This window comes from Pagrus pagrus (genome assembly GCF_965226575.1).
Source record: "Pagrus pagrus genome assembly, chromosome: 6".
In the NCBI taxonomy this organism is placed as follows: domain Eukaryota; kingdom Metazoa; phylum Chordata; class Actinopteri; order Spariformes; family Sparidae; genus Pagrus; species Pagrus pagrus.
Window position 1 is genome coordinate 15,581,539 of NC_140190.1, and position 13,539 is coordinate 15,595,077.

Below are 13,539 nucleotides of genomic sequence, written 5' to 3' on the forward strand. Positions count from 1 at the left end.
ACAGTCTGCGATCGATTAACTAGCGGACAATCTGCCCTTGATCTCCCAAATACTGTCAATCAAATGCTCTGCAGACGGCGAGATGCTCTCTGGTTACGTCCCTTCTGTAAACTGGTTGTGACAATAAACACATTGATTGTGATGTAACCCCTCCTAATTAATGCAGGCCTACTTATATCGTTGACTTGTACAAACTTTTAGGTGCAGCTGATTGTTGCAATGTTGTTCGGTACACGTTGCTTTTGATTGGCTACATAATAAACAAGTTTCTTCCACACGCTGCTCGCTGGCTGTTATAACAATGGAATCGAGGGAGAAAAATCCTAAACGCAAAGGTTTTTTGCGATCCCAGATTGACCCCGATTTGTTGTGTTTAACAGACTATATCCCTCCTCTCTGAACCCTAACAATTGTGTTGTCTTCCTCTGAAACTGTAAAAAATGTCCACATCGGCAACAACATTTTTGGCTCTCTAGTCTACACTGTGTGGTGGTCTTCTTCCTCATCTCCCTTTCCTTCTTCTTCTTCTCTATGTTCATCACAAAGCTATGGATCAGGCATGTGCAGTTGCATGTATTTGGCTGGTCACAGCAGCACCCTGCTGAATGACATCATGCTGCAGCAAAAGTTGAGCCAGGTTCAGTTTTATTTTTTGCCAGACTACCCTGTGTTTTCTGGCAAATTGTGGCGCAGGAACAGCCTCATTCAAACGAACGAGGTGTTTTTTTTTGCACACGGCGAGAGTTGATCTGAATGCAGATTTAGGGTATCACGACTGGGTCACATAATGCCTTAAACTGTGAGAAATAGCAGAAATTTAACAGTAAGTCTAGTCAGTAAAAACAACCATGGCCTGCAAACCAGACCTTCTCTTAAAACGAAACACTCTTTGCTAGCTATCCAGAGAACTACATTAAACAGAGATGGTTATCCACATCCAGCCCACCAATCCATCAGTCTCCTCTGTGTCTGTCTTCTTCTGTGTCTGTAAGTTTTGTGGGAGTGGAAACACTGACTGCCTCTCTGCCTCACACTGGGAGCAACGTGTGCCTGAAGCGGGCCTCTGGTCTGCTCTAGCCTGGTTTGGCCTGGCACGGAGAAGAGACGACGCTTAGCCCCAGACAGGGGCCTGCTAAACCTCTCTCTGTGATCAGCCTCTGCCCGCTGCGCTCATCCACCTGTTATTATTACAGTTGAACATATTCCATATTAACGCAGCATTAGAGGCACGCTGGGCTGGTTCCATGTGACGGAGCAAAGAGCAGGACGGAGAGGAAAAGTGCAGTGGAGCCTGGGAGTGCACATGTGCTTGCATGCATGTGGGCAGGGATCTCAGATTCACTCCATGAGTCAGGGTCTAAACATCATTTCCATCCCAGGCAGCTGCCGTGGAAGTCCTAAAACGATGGATAATTAACACACTCTGCCACGTTTAATGCTTTAGATCGGGTTGGGGATAAGAGCCTGGCTGTCTCTGGATAATATTATGAAGATATTTTTAGCTCATTACTCAGGGGAGAGCTGGGTGACCGGTTAACTGCTGCTGGTTGAGAGAGAGGAGGTCTACACTGTTTGCAACAGAGAGTGGAGTGAGAAGTGAGAAAATATTGAAAAGACATCAGCTGTATTTTAGTCATGCTGTTTGCAAAGGTTTAAAGTAACATTTCATTGTTACCAGCTATAATAGTATTTTTCAACCTCTGGATTTGTTGATAATAAAGAATAAAAACAACAGGCTCACAGATGTTGTAAATGAATCAAAGTAAAGTGTGAAAGAGCGTGTTGGGTGTGGGTGGGCAGGTGACAAAGAAAGCTGTAGGCTGGGTCAGATACCTGCTGATGTCACAACAGGGTGACATAATAATAGCAGTGGTTTCTGCTCCAGTGACACACCACATTCCTCTGACATAACTACACTTTTACTCATAAAACATTCTTTTCCAGGAGTTGCTGAGCTGCCAATCACCATCCCGCCTCAAGGATTTTACCGATGACTGTAAGGGAATCACTCGGTCCTGTTGCAACAAACAGCAACAATGCTGCTAAGGAAGGTGTGGTTGAGAACAGAGTAACATCACGTAGCTAAGAAACAAGCTTCAGTGATGATACATGGAAAGACTGAACTGTAGGACGAGTCTTTCAAGTTTCAGCACACAACATGATGAAACCGTTTTTGTGAGTTGTGAGGGATTTAGTAAGCAAACATAAACATAATCAGCTGGGCAATTAATTTACAGTGATCAACGTCATTGTTTACCTTTAGTGATGCTGAGCGTGTTGTCTCCGCTGGCGACAAAGTCATAAAGTGCAACGAAGAGGTTAGGGTCGCTCTCGGCCGCCCCCAGCAGGTTTTCCTTGGAGCTCCAGCGCACCGCCTCTGTCAGCGCCGCCGAGTCCAGGCCGAATGGCCTGTGGAGAGCTTCTGGAGGAAGACGATAGGGCAAAGGGCAGGGAAAGAGAAGAAACACCGTTAGACTAGAAAACAAAATCATGACTGAGAATACAACATCACTTACACATGCGAACAGTGGCAAAAAAAGAGACAGAAACACTGTGCTGTCCACAGTCCAACACATAAAAAAACAAGTTACAATAAGTTGCTCTATGCCTAAAAGTCACTCAGCAGATACAAATCACAAAAATGTTCTATTCCTCTCCTGTCTTGAGGCAAAAAGTGCTCCAGTAGCAGGGTAGCTGAGTGGTAAGACTGATGTCCTCTAACCAAATGCTACAGATTGAATCCAGCATAATCCCAAGAGCCCATTTCACAGATGGTCTACCTGTCTGTCCAGGCGGTTTCCCCTGCCTGTGCCCTGTGTGGAGCTGACGGCCACTCAGAGCAGCCCACTCTTCCTCAAAACTGCTGCTCGCCTGCAGGCACCTCAAAAGCATTACTTTAACCGAACCACTCTCTGAAGAGCACTGTTATCACAAGCTACACACAGAGGCCTGCTGTGTCTAGCCCAAACCAGGTAAGATCTGAGGTGGGAGTGTTCTTGTACGTGTGTATATAAGGAGAGCAAGAGGGAGGAGCCAAAGCACTGGGATAGGATGCAGTGATTACCATAGCTACATTGCACACACCCACAGACACACAATGATGAACGAGTACATGCGTTGCGTAGCTAACACGCAGTACACTCGACAGCTGCTGCCAAACTCACTGCATGTCTGGACAGCTGCTGAGCGAGTGGGAGAGGAGGGTGGTGCAATCGAGGGACGCAGAACAAGTAGTGTAATACAAGCAAGTTTAAAACAACACGTAGCAGGTTTTTCTTGCTTTGAGATATGGTGGAGGCGGTTGCTCAGCATTAACCTAGTGATCCTTTATTTATTTATAGAATGACTTTAAACATAAACAACGTCAGACGTCCTAATCTATAAACTCCTCCTAAAGGAAGCACCAGCTGTAATCTTATAACTATCACTGAAAGAAATGACAGACTTTAAACAGAGTTTAAATTTATTTTCACTTGCTTTACAGGTCCAATGTGTAGGCTTAAGTGGCATCTAGCAGTGAGGTTACCGATTATAACCAACTGAATCCCCCTCTCCTCACCCTCCAAGCGTGTAGGAGAACCTATGTTGTCTCTCTCTAAAGCCAGTGTTTGGTTTGTCTGCTCTGGTCTACCAGAAAGACATGGCGGTGCAACATGGCGGGCTCTGTGGGAGACGACCGTCTCCTATAGATATAAAATACCTGTTCTAAGGTAACAAAACACAATTACCATTTGTTTCTAGCGAGTGTATACTAATAAAAGCATGCTTATGAATGAAATTCAATTTCTGGAAATAGTTCCCCCTGTATCCAACAAACTGGACCCTTAAATTAAACACACAATTGAAATAATGTTATCAAAACAGCCCTGAAATGTGCATTAAACTCCACGGTTGTTTTGGGAGCTTGCGTTTATGGTGTGATTGTACAGAATTGCATTATACTGAGTGGTATGTCGCAAAAAAAATATCGAGAAACAACTGGGAAAGCACCACACAAACCCCCAGATGAGGGCAACACCATAAACAGAGCCGATCTGGCTGTATTATTTTTAAATATGCAACTAGTATAATACAGTACAAAATAAAAAGTGGTTTGGCATTCAACTACATTTGCACAGACGAGTCATTATTTTGTTGACCATGGTGTGGTCTTGAATCCTGCATTATTATTTTTTGTCAAAATCAAACAAAATAGTTCATGCTGATGTCTTAAATTGAGAAAAAAAAACATGGGTAGAATTTAGTATTTTAACAGAAAAAGACAACACATGGCACTTGCGAGGAGAGCTCAAGGTTTACTTCTGGGTTTCAACATCTGCCATCACTAAAAGCTACCACCTACACATTCAGGCTAAAGTTTAACATGGAAACTAGATAATTGTTAACAGTTCTTCCTCCTGTAGTAATTGTACTGATTCCTTCTTCTAATTAATATATAATGTGCTTTTAATAACAAGCGCTAATTAGCATTCCTGTCGTACCGTCTTTTCACCTTGAACCACCACGGACTGCTTCTGTGTTTGTAATAACAGTTGACAGTGAATGTAGGATTATACTATTAGCACAGGTTTCATTATTCATAACAAGGTCAGATGAAGACAGAACAGCCAACTGAATGGAAAAAACTGAAGAATGATGTCAATGCTACATGGTAGTTGTAGAAATTCAAAACTCTTGTGAGATTTCTACCCGTTGTTTCTTTATTGTGCTCATTGGTTAGATGAAGGGAACAAATTACTCTGTTGTGCTACCAAGCTAAAAGTAACTGGTTTAAAACCATGACTGTGATTGACACAAACTCTACAGCTGACTGTGACAATTGCACAGCAGCTTAGAAGGTACATTTTTTTTCCAATTTGACAGCTGAGATCAGAAACTTGATAAACGTTAGACGGCAGAGAACTTTTTATCATCAGACCATGATGAGGAAGTCAGTGAGAATGGTGCAGGCTTTTCACCCTAAGATTCTGAGACACTGCAGATTAAACCATGTTAAATGCTCCAATTGATCCATGCAACCTCAAAGTATTGAGTGGAAACAGTTGGTCTTTGTTCTAATCTTGCAATGTTGGCAGAAATTCATCAAATAATAAAGCATTTCCCATTGTTAGTCTGCACCATGCGGCAGACACACGCCATGCACGCGTACGAAAGCAGAAAGATTGAACACAGAGATTTGTTCAAATCAACACTCAGTATCTGTCTCCTCCGCCAAACAATTTAGCTCTTTATTGTCTAGTCTGTCCACATCTACACACGAGGCTTGCCCACCTTTATTCTGGACCAGCATGCACTGTAGCGCAGCACTGGCCGTGACCTGGCTCAGCCACAGTTCCCAGTACATCTTCAGCCCAGGTCTGGTCAGCTATCCAAAGAAACACTGTGGTTTTCTTGATCTCGACTCCGGACAGTTGTTTTAAAGCTCGGCTGTGTCTATGTACACTCAGACGATGGAGACTGAAAAGCACAAGTGTTCATTCTCCTGGCAAAGAAAAAACTATAGAGCACGAGCCACTTCTCTAAACCATCTCCTTCACTGTGGGAGTACAAGCGCTGAATGCAAAGCAATCCGAGAGAGCCCGAGACCCCCCAGACAAAGTATTTACCCACGCCGTCCTTGAATCCGACCACCTAAACTTCTGAAGTTACAGTAGTGACTAGCAGCCTCCTGCTGGGAACTCCCAACTAGCTTTGATGTGGCCTGCGGGAGTAAAGATTTCCAAGGTCCATCTGGAGAGCACAGACGTCCATGACTGATGTTCTCTGCGGTTTAATGCACTGTAAGAGATGGCAAAACGTGGCAGAGAGAGGGAGCGAGGAAGGTGTGTGGTAAAGGGGAGGGGGCATGTATATACAGAGGTTGGGGGTGGTGGTAGGGCAGGGTGTATGGTATGGAAGAAAGTGGAGCTGAATGTGACGTGTGTGCATGTGTGTATATGTGCGGTGTGGGAGTGTGTGAGGCCTGGACCAGCACTGTGGCCAACAGCAGATGGCTGGTCTTGTTCTCCTTGGATAGGAGGGGGGAGTCCTATTGACCCACACTTTTCTTCTGTGTGTGTGTGTGTGAGTAAATGTGTGTAAATGTGCATGACTGCAACTGCTGTAGCCAGGCTGAGCCAACTGTCAGAGCTGCTCCTCTTACACAGCTACGTATCACATCACTCTTCTCAGGAATGTTTTTAATGAAATAGAGATATTAAGCCATTTGTCAGAGGTCTCGATTTGAGGGATCTCAATTCCAGTCATCCCAGACAAAGAGTAAGACGCGCAGTCACTTCGTCAAATATTCCAAGCCCCAAATAAAATAACCTAATTAGATGAAATTGTTTTCATAGCACCAGATCCAGTTTCATTAAGTCGATCATATTTCTTAAATTGCTTCTAAATCCTTCTTATGCCAGACAAAAAGCAAGATGCTGTTCCACTTGGCCAAGCTTAAACCTCCTGTGCTGAACTGTTTGATTGAAGGAGCAGTTGGTCTGCGTGGGGTATGTCGTGTGCCCGTCCGGGTGCCTCAGTGTGTGTGCTGTGAAGTGTAGCACATGTGCATTTTGAAGAAAACTACGGCTCTTTGTGTCGAGCAGAGCAGAGAGGGTATTTGCAAGTCTGAGGGGCACGCCAAGCCTGCGGCCCCTAAGACAGCTGGGACAGAGGTGACCCTGGCCCTACGGCGCACACACACACACACACATACATAACATGAGACACACATCAATGGTGAGACTATCTCCTTGCTGCTTCTCCTGCAGCTGTTTGTATGAGGGTCTCCATGTGGCTATAAAGCTTTCATTTTGCCAGCCCACCACCTTGTGCCAAAGTATTAAACAACACAATAACATCACTTCCACACCCTAATCAAAAACAATACAGATCGTGTCTGAAGCCCATGACCAGCGAGGTAAGGGTGTATTTTTAGCTGCTGGAGAACAAAACATAGCAGCATGACTTCCAGAAATAACTCTGCAAAGCGCATAGTGATTGTGGTGGTGCAGAGATAGATGGCCGGCTGCCTGCAGGAAGCCCGAACAAAAATCAAGACAATGCCGCAGATGACACCCACGCACACAAGACATTACATAATCCTATAGCACGGGTCAGATCAGATCCTGTGGCAGACTTCGAGACAGAAAGATGAAGAATACAGGAGAGTCATCTTAAAAGAAGGACTGGAGCCCGAGAGACTGGTTTACAGTGATCCGATAATCTAGTATCAGCATTTCTGATATTCACTGAGGACCACATGATGCTTCACTGATGAATCATGTTGTTACATAAACACAAAAACCGGATGTAGATTGAGGGAACATGTAAGAGATGATCAGCTGCTGCCAGTAACTTCAAAATTAGGGAAAATTTTGGACTCAAGTAAAGTCATGTTTACTGGTACAGCTCCAAATCAATCTATCACACTATATCTGATGGACTTGTAATCTGTTCAGCGTTAGACATCCTTTAACCCTTCCCTACCCTTAAATCAGATAAGGAAGAAAATATTTTTTCTTCCAGTGGCAACACATGAACTGACAAAACAGAAGTTTTGATGTAGAGAAACGGAAATATAGTATCAGAGCTACAGCGCTTAGTTGATAAAAAGAAAATTAACAAGTAACTATATGATAGCAAAAGATGATCAAAGGTTTTGGGACTCAAACATCTCTGCAAACTTGTAAACAGAATATCTGTGATTAGAGCTCCAACGATTAGTCTATTATCTATTAGTTGAAAATTAATATTTATTTTGATAATCGATTAAAGTTTATGTTGGACAAGAGAAGCGATCTGAAGACATTAAGTCAGACTCTGTGAAATTGTGATGAGCACTTTTTATATTTTTTGACATTTTATGGACTAATAGATTAATTATGAAAATAACTGGCAGATAAATGAATAATGAAAACAATAATAGTTGCAGCCTTAACTTTGAGAAATAAAGACATTTTAAGATGTCACCTCGTGTCTGGGGTTATTCTGAAGGGCATTTTTCCTTGTTTTTGAATGTTTTGTAAAGTAAACAAAAGAGCCAAACACCACATGATTAACCCAGATATTTTTTTGGGACAGATTAATCAGTTATTAAGATAGCAGCCCTATATAGTTTTCAAAGAGGGAATATAAAGTATCAACGCTATCAAGTAGAATATAACCAAGAATGGTCAAGTAAAAGAGCTTGAAACAGAGTGACAATATACGATGTAACGCTGCCACAAAGGCAGAGTGTGGACTGTGATGCCTATCAAACAAACACACAAAGCTTAAATAGAGTATTTAGTATTTCTGTATTAAAAATGTTCAAATCCACCATCAATTAATGGAAAATACAATGTATGTTGAAAATGTTGAGTTTTTTGCAGAATAATCCCTTTGTTGTCCTAATTTGTGTACAAACCATACTTCAGGCCCTATCTCACGCAAGATAAATACTAACGGTTGAAGAAAAATTATTAGTTGTAACTGTATTGAAGTTAACGTGTTTGTGTGATATGTCATGATCAGGATTTATGAGAAATCCATCCACAGTTTGAGAGGTAGTCCATAGAGAATGTATGAGTGGAGAGGAGAGAGGAGAGTCAGTTGTTGTTCATGAGGATTGGACAAAGGACAATAGCTTCATTAATGCCACAACGCAAGTGTGTGTGTGTGTGTGGACTGGCTCAGTAAGATAATCCCTTGTTTATGAGGACTAGAAATTTACCGTGTCAAAATAAAACTCTTGTGCTTGCAGATATCTCAGTCTGAAACATCTGAAGATTTCATGAGCAGTGGAACTAGTGTATATAGTATCATTACATCAAACATGTTTACTCTTGTCCTGTGCCTGCACCAGAACATTCATTTGTCTCCATCAATCAGACCCCCGCCTTTAACACATCCTGGTGTTGCAAACCTCCCTGACTAAGTAGTTACACACTCACATGAAGGCTGTTGCCGGGAACGCCTTTGAATGTTCTCTATTCAGCTCTGTCTATATGGCCATCATGTCTGCTGTGTACATGGAAACATGCCAATTAGGGAGTGGACAAACACCAGTCTGAGCCTAAGGGCCAGTGGATCATCCTAGACTGGAGAAGAATGGTGTCCTAACCCGCAGCTCACCCGGCCCTGCCCTGCCCCTCTCAGGGCTTGTTATGGGTTAATAATGGGATCTAAGTGCTTCCCTTTAGGTGTGCAGGAAACAAAGCTAAGTGCTCCTTTATGTGACAGCAGAGAGGATGAGTGTGGCATATGGCGACTTGAGACAAATGCCTCATCCACACTAGTCTGCTTCACACATCGTGCATATGGCAAATGGCCAATTATATATTTTGATAGACTAATTCCGATGCACACACAATATAGAGTTAACCTGAAGTCACCCTGGCTTTCTTGTCTATTTGCTGAAGGGCGCTTGTGCTTAAATATATCATTTAGTCCAAGTGATGTAAAGTGAGAAAAAAAAGCAAAAACATGTCTTCGGATTGTTAACAAGCATTTCTACTTTAAATTCCCAAGTCAAAAAAACCCAATGTTTTTTGTCCAGCAGAAGTCATGAAATCACAGTGGAAATTTTAAGCCGACATGACTCGTAGATGTCGGGGCACTGTCTTCACAGCAGATCTGCCCGCTCTTGTCTACTTCCATCATGCAATTTAACAGTGGATGATGTAACATTTCTGACTGAGGTGTGTGGTTATGTTACCAAGCAAGGTGTGTTTGGCGCAGCAGATTTTTCCAAAGCATTTAAAAAAAACACTCTCCTTGTTGCCTCCCGCCTTTTCTTCTCTCTTTGCAGCGAGGGTTTACAGGAGAAACCGAGGCCTAATCTTGACGTCTGAACAGTTAATCTGTGCGTGGTGTGGTTAAACTGTGTTAGGATGTATGTTTAAGCTGCTTTACATTAAATGACTTAGTTTAAAGAGCTGACTGGAGCCTGACAGGTTTTACTTCCACTGTGCTCTGATAGCTGAGACGCCTCTGGATGCCAAACCAGCCCAGAGGAGCATCTGCATTCAATGCATGTGCCATGATGCCATACCTCACTTGTATGGTTTCTCTACTTATCTTACACATACTATCACAAATTCAGAACATCTTTACTGTATTATTTGCATAATGTAATAATAACGTGGTGGAGCAGCAGGATGGAAGAATTATTAACAGGGTTCCTACGTCTTTCCCATAGTCAAATTCGAGCACATTTTTTAGTATACACTCAAAAATGGTTATTTCACTTCATCACATCACATCAGATATTTTTGTGCTATAAACAACCAAAATAATGTTTTGTGATAGCATTCTGAAGAGTGACAAATTAAAGGAAAAACTCAACATTTGCTTATCTACAGTATTGAATTTCTACCATATTAGTGTTATTAAAAATATACATATTTCAAATGTATATCAAGTTTCATGTCTGTCAGGACAAAACACTTTGTGTTAATATAATAAAGCCATTGTATCTGATAACAATTGTGTAAAAGAGTATACCGTAATACCATAAAACTGTGACATATTTGGAGATGGTTATTTTATTGTTAAAATCTCTGTTAAAATACTGCTGCAACCCTAGTTGAAAAACGTGTCCCCTGTCTATGAGTAGACTTGGCATCCTACATAACTTGGCTGAGCTCAATATACAGCAATTTATTATGTAAATAATGCAGTTACAATTTCAAGCAGTTTCAAGCACCAAAATCAGAGCACCTTCAAACCTTAAAAACATCACAATAAAACTGAAGCATTTTCAAGGATTTCCAGTACCCATAGGAACCTGAAAAGTAACCTGTAATCTGTCATCGAGCAAATCACTAAAAGTCCTGTAAAAATCAACTACTCTCAGCTGTCTCCTCTCAGAATAATCACATCATCATAGGGGATACTTGAGGACAGCAGTGCCTCAGGGTGTCCTGATTAATGTTTTCTGACTGACTGGTCAGCTGGTGGGCGATTACACCGCAGGAGTAGGACGTGCTGGATAATCCTCAGAAAGAACTGCAGCACATTACAACTTCACTGACGAGGACAGACAGAAAGGGAGACAGTGTGAGGAAGAATGTGTATGCATGAGCTTGCATGTGTGGGTGTTTACAGTAACGTGCGCAAGTGTGTGTTTCCATCCAAGTCTCCAGCCTGCAACCCAGAAGATAAGCAGCAGAGATAATGCCAACAACAGAGGACCGATCCTGGAAGCGAATCAATGCTTAACAGGCTTGGCACAGGGACTGCCCCCCTTTCATAAACCATATCTAGTTTCCCCCCCGCTTCTTCACCATTGCAGCTTAAAAGCGAAAGCGTGATTTAACCAGGAGCTACCGAAAAACAATTTTGCGAGACTCTCTCCACAAAGTTGAAAACATTTGGTGTTTCTAAGCTGACAGCTGCCAGGGATGGTTTTACCATCTGCACAGCCAATCGCTTACTGTTCTGATTAATCCACACTCTTTAATGATATAAGCTGCACAGAGCCGAGGCCAAGGAATAAAAACTAGGACTGTGGTTTTGGGAACTACGGAAGGTTGACTGGTAGCAGATGCAAAGGCTTGAGGCTGCTAAATGGGAGTTTGGATGCAGAGACACACAAAACTTTGGGAGAAAAAAAAGAAAAAAAAAACTTTCAAAACTCAGCTCTAAGATGTTAAAATCTTCAGTAATCATCTGATCGGTTTCTTAAAACATCATTACATGCAAATAAGATAAATCTCTGAATTATGGGCATTTTACTGATTTTAAATGGCTTAACTCTTCTTTGACAGATTTGTGACCAGGTCATTACAACAGCCAGGGTTCAACAGAGACAGGACAGGCAGAGCTGGTCAGTGCAGAGACTCGTATAGAGGATCAGGCTGGAGGACAGAGAGGCCTAGCAGTCAGTTGTAGTACGGGGAAGGCTTGGGATGAGGACGAAGGCACAGAGAGACATAAATTATTGAACACACGTCCATTAGAGAGAACCATGGTACATGCAGTCTTCAGACATAAAACATGTTTAATTGTGATAAAATGATCTGCACAGAAAAACTCTATGCCTCTACAAACACATTTACACTCACTCCTAACTTTGAGACAATCAGACTCATCAGTTTTGCCCTAATTTCTATCCACTTGTACCCAGAGGAGGTGTGGCCATGGCTCCTCCTAGTGGTTAATGGCAGTCACTAGGACTAACTAGCTAGTTTTATTTTTAAATCAACAAATCATCTTTACTCGAGGATATTATCTTTTCAAGCCTATTAAAATCTCACCCATAGCTGCTGAACAATCTGAAGCTTGATTTTCCCTGATATTGCAGTGGCTGCTGTGTGACTTATCCTGGTTGTTGGGGGTTTTAGCACATAGAGTCCAGAGAAAAGTGGATTTGTCTCTAATCTAATTTCACCCGTGATGCAAATCAGCTTAGGTCCTTGGATCCTGGATCCAGGCTTCTCCCTTCTCCTCTGGGCAGCTTTAACAGCTCTGCACTTTAGGTACGGCTGGCTCTACATTCACTATCAGTAAGCTGCCAAGAAATATTCAAATCCACTCATCTGCCCCAATTTCTATGATCTGTTTAGAGTAAAAATAGATGAGCCGATTGCTTTGTTGATTTTATAGAAGGAGCCTTCAAAGGTAGCTGCTGGTTCTTTACACAGTCCATCCACCAATCAGGCCGACCCACCCTAATTTTTCACAAGCCAGATAAAGGTTTCATTTCAGGAAGGCAAAATATAAAACATCTGAAAGTGACAAACTATGAAAAGCAATCAATTGAAGTGCAACCTTGCAATTGCTTCATTAACACGGCCAATTTTTCAGAAAATTCACCCCACTGTGGCAGTTCAAAAGGCCTCTCCCCTCTGCAGTGTGTAGCAGATGAACCCACTGCAGAGATGGAGATCTCTGAACTCCTGACAAGGCTAAAGGGTGGAACCATCAATATGTTGCAGCCACCAGTACTGCATTTCAACCAATACTCATAGAGATGGCTGCCTGTCTCCCTCTGAATCAGCACATAGGCAATCTGCTCCCCGTCTGTCCTTGTTAGCTCAGTGTTTTCTAGCTGGCCTGTCTGTCTTGTGGCGTAAACACTGGCGTGCAGAGAGACAGGGATGCTAAATTAGTGATGAGCTTAGGGGAACTGCTGCACACCTGAGCAGGGGACAGGAGCTGACTCACCTTGTCTAAAGTGGGGAAAGACAAAGACAGCCCTGAGCTAGAACCACATGTTGAAAAATTCACTACTACTGAGGAGAGAGATGTGACGTGAAAGGGGAGGTACAGGCCACTGGGCCAGGCAAATTAACAGCCAATTTACGCCAAAGGCCTCCAGACTCTTGTTTGTCCCTTCTGAAATGACTCAGTGGTTTCAGGCATACTGACAGAAACCCTAGTGGAAGCCTGTGCACATATGATACCCACTGAAAGACATGCAGCAACACACAGGCATGACTTCAACAGACAAAATCGCATTCTTCATAGACTGGCACCTTTCAATTACATACCAAGAAGGCATCACTTAGTCGTACAAGTATGCGAGTCAGCTATAAAGTGCTTAAGAAGCTGGATTAATAAAACCACTTCAACATG

General features: G+C 42.5%; 1 protein-coding gene across 4 annotated transcripts in view; it reads right to left on the reverse strand.

Annotated features, from left to right (window-relative positions):
• abl2 (c-abl oncogene 2, non-receptor tyrosine kinase) overlaps positions 1–13,539 on the reverse strand; it is a 28,497-nt gene that overhangs the window by 11,344 nt on the left and 3,614 nt on the right. The window contains exons 1-2 of one of the 4 annotated variants that reach the window (XM_084354559.1): positions 2,781–2,951; positions 2,258–2,419 (exon numbers count right to left, since the gene is read on the reverse strand). In XM_084354559.1, coding sequence (XP_084210685.1) covers positions 2,258–2,419; positions 2,781–2,892 — 274 coding nt within the window. In that variant the 5' untranslated portion in view covers positions 2,893–2,951. Of the gene's footprint in view, positions 1–2,257; positions 2,423–2,780; positions 2,952–13,539 lie in introns of those variants that run through there. The other 3 variants (XM_084354558.1, XM_084354557.1, XM_084354556.1) reach the window with 3 other exon arrangements.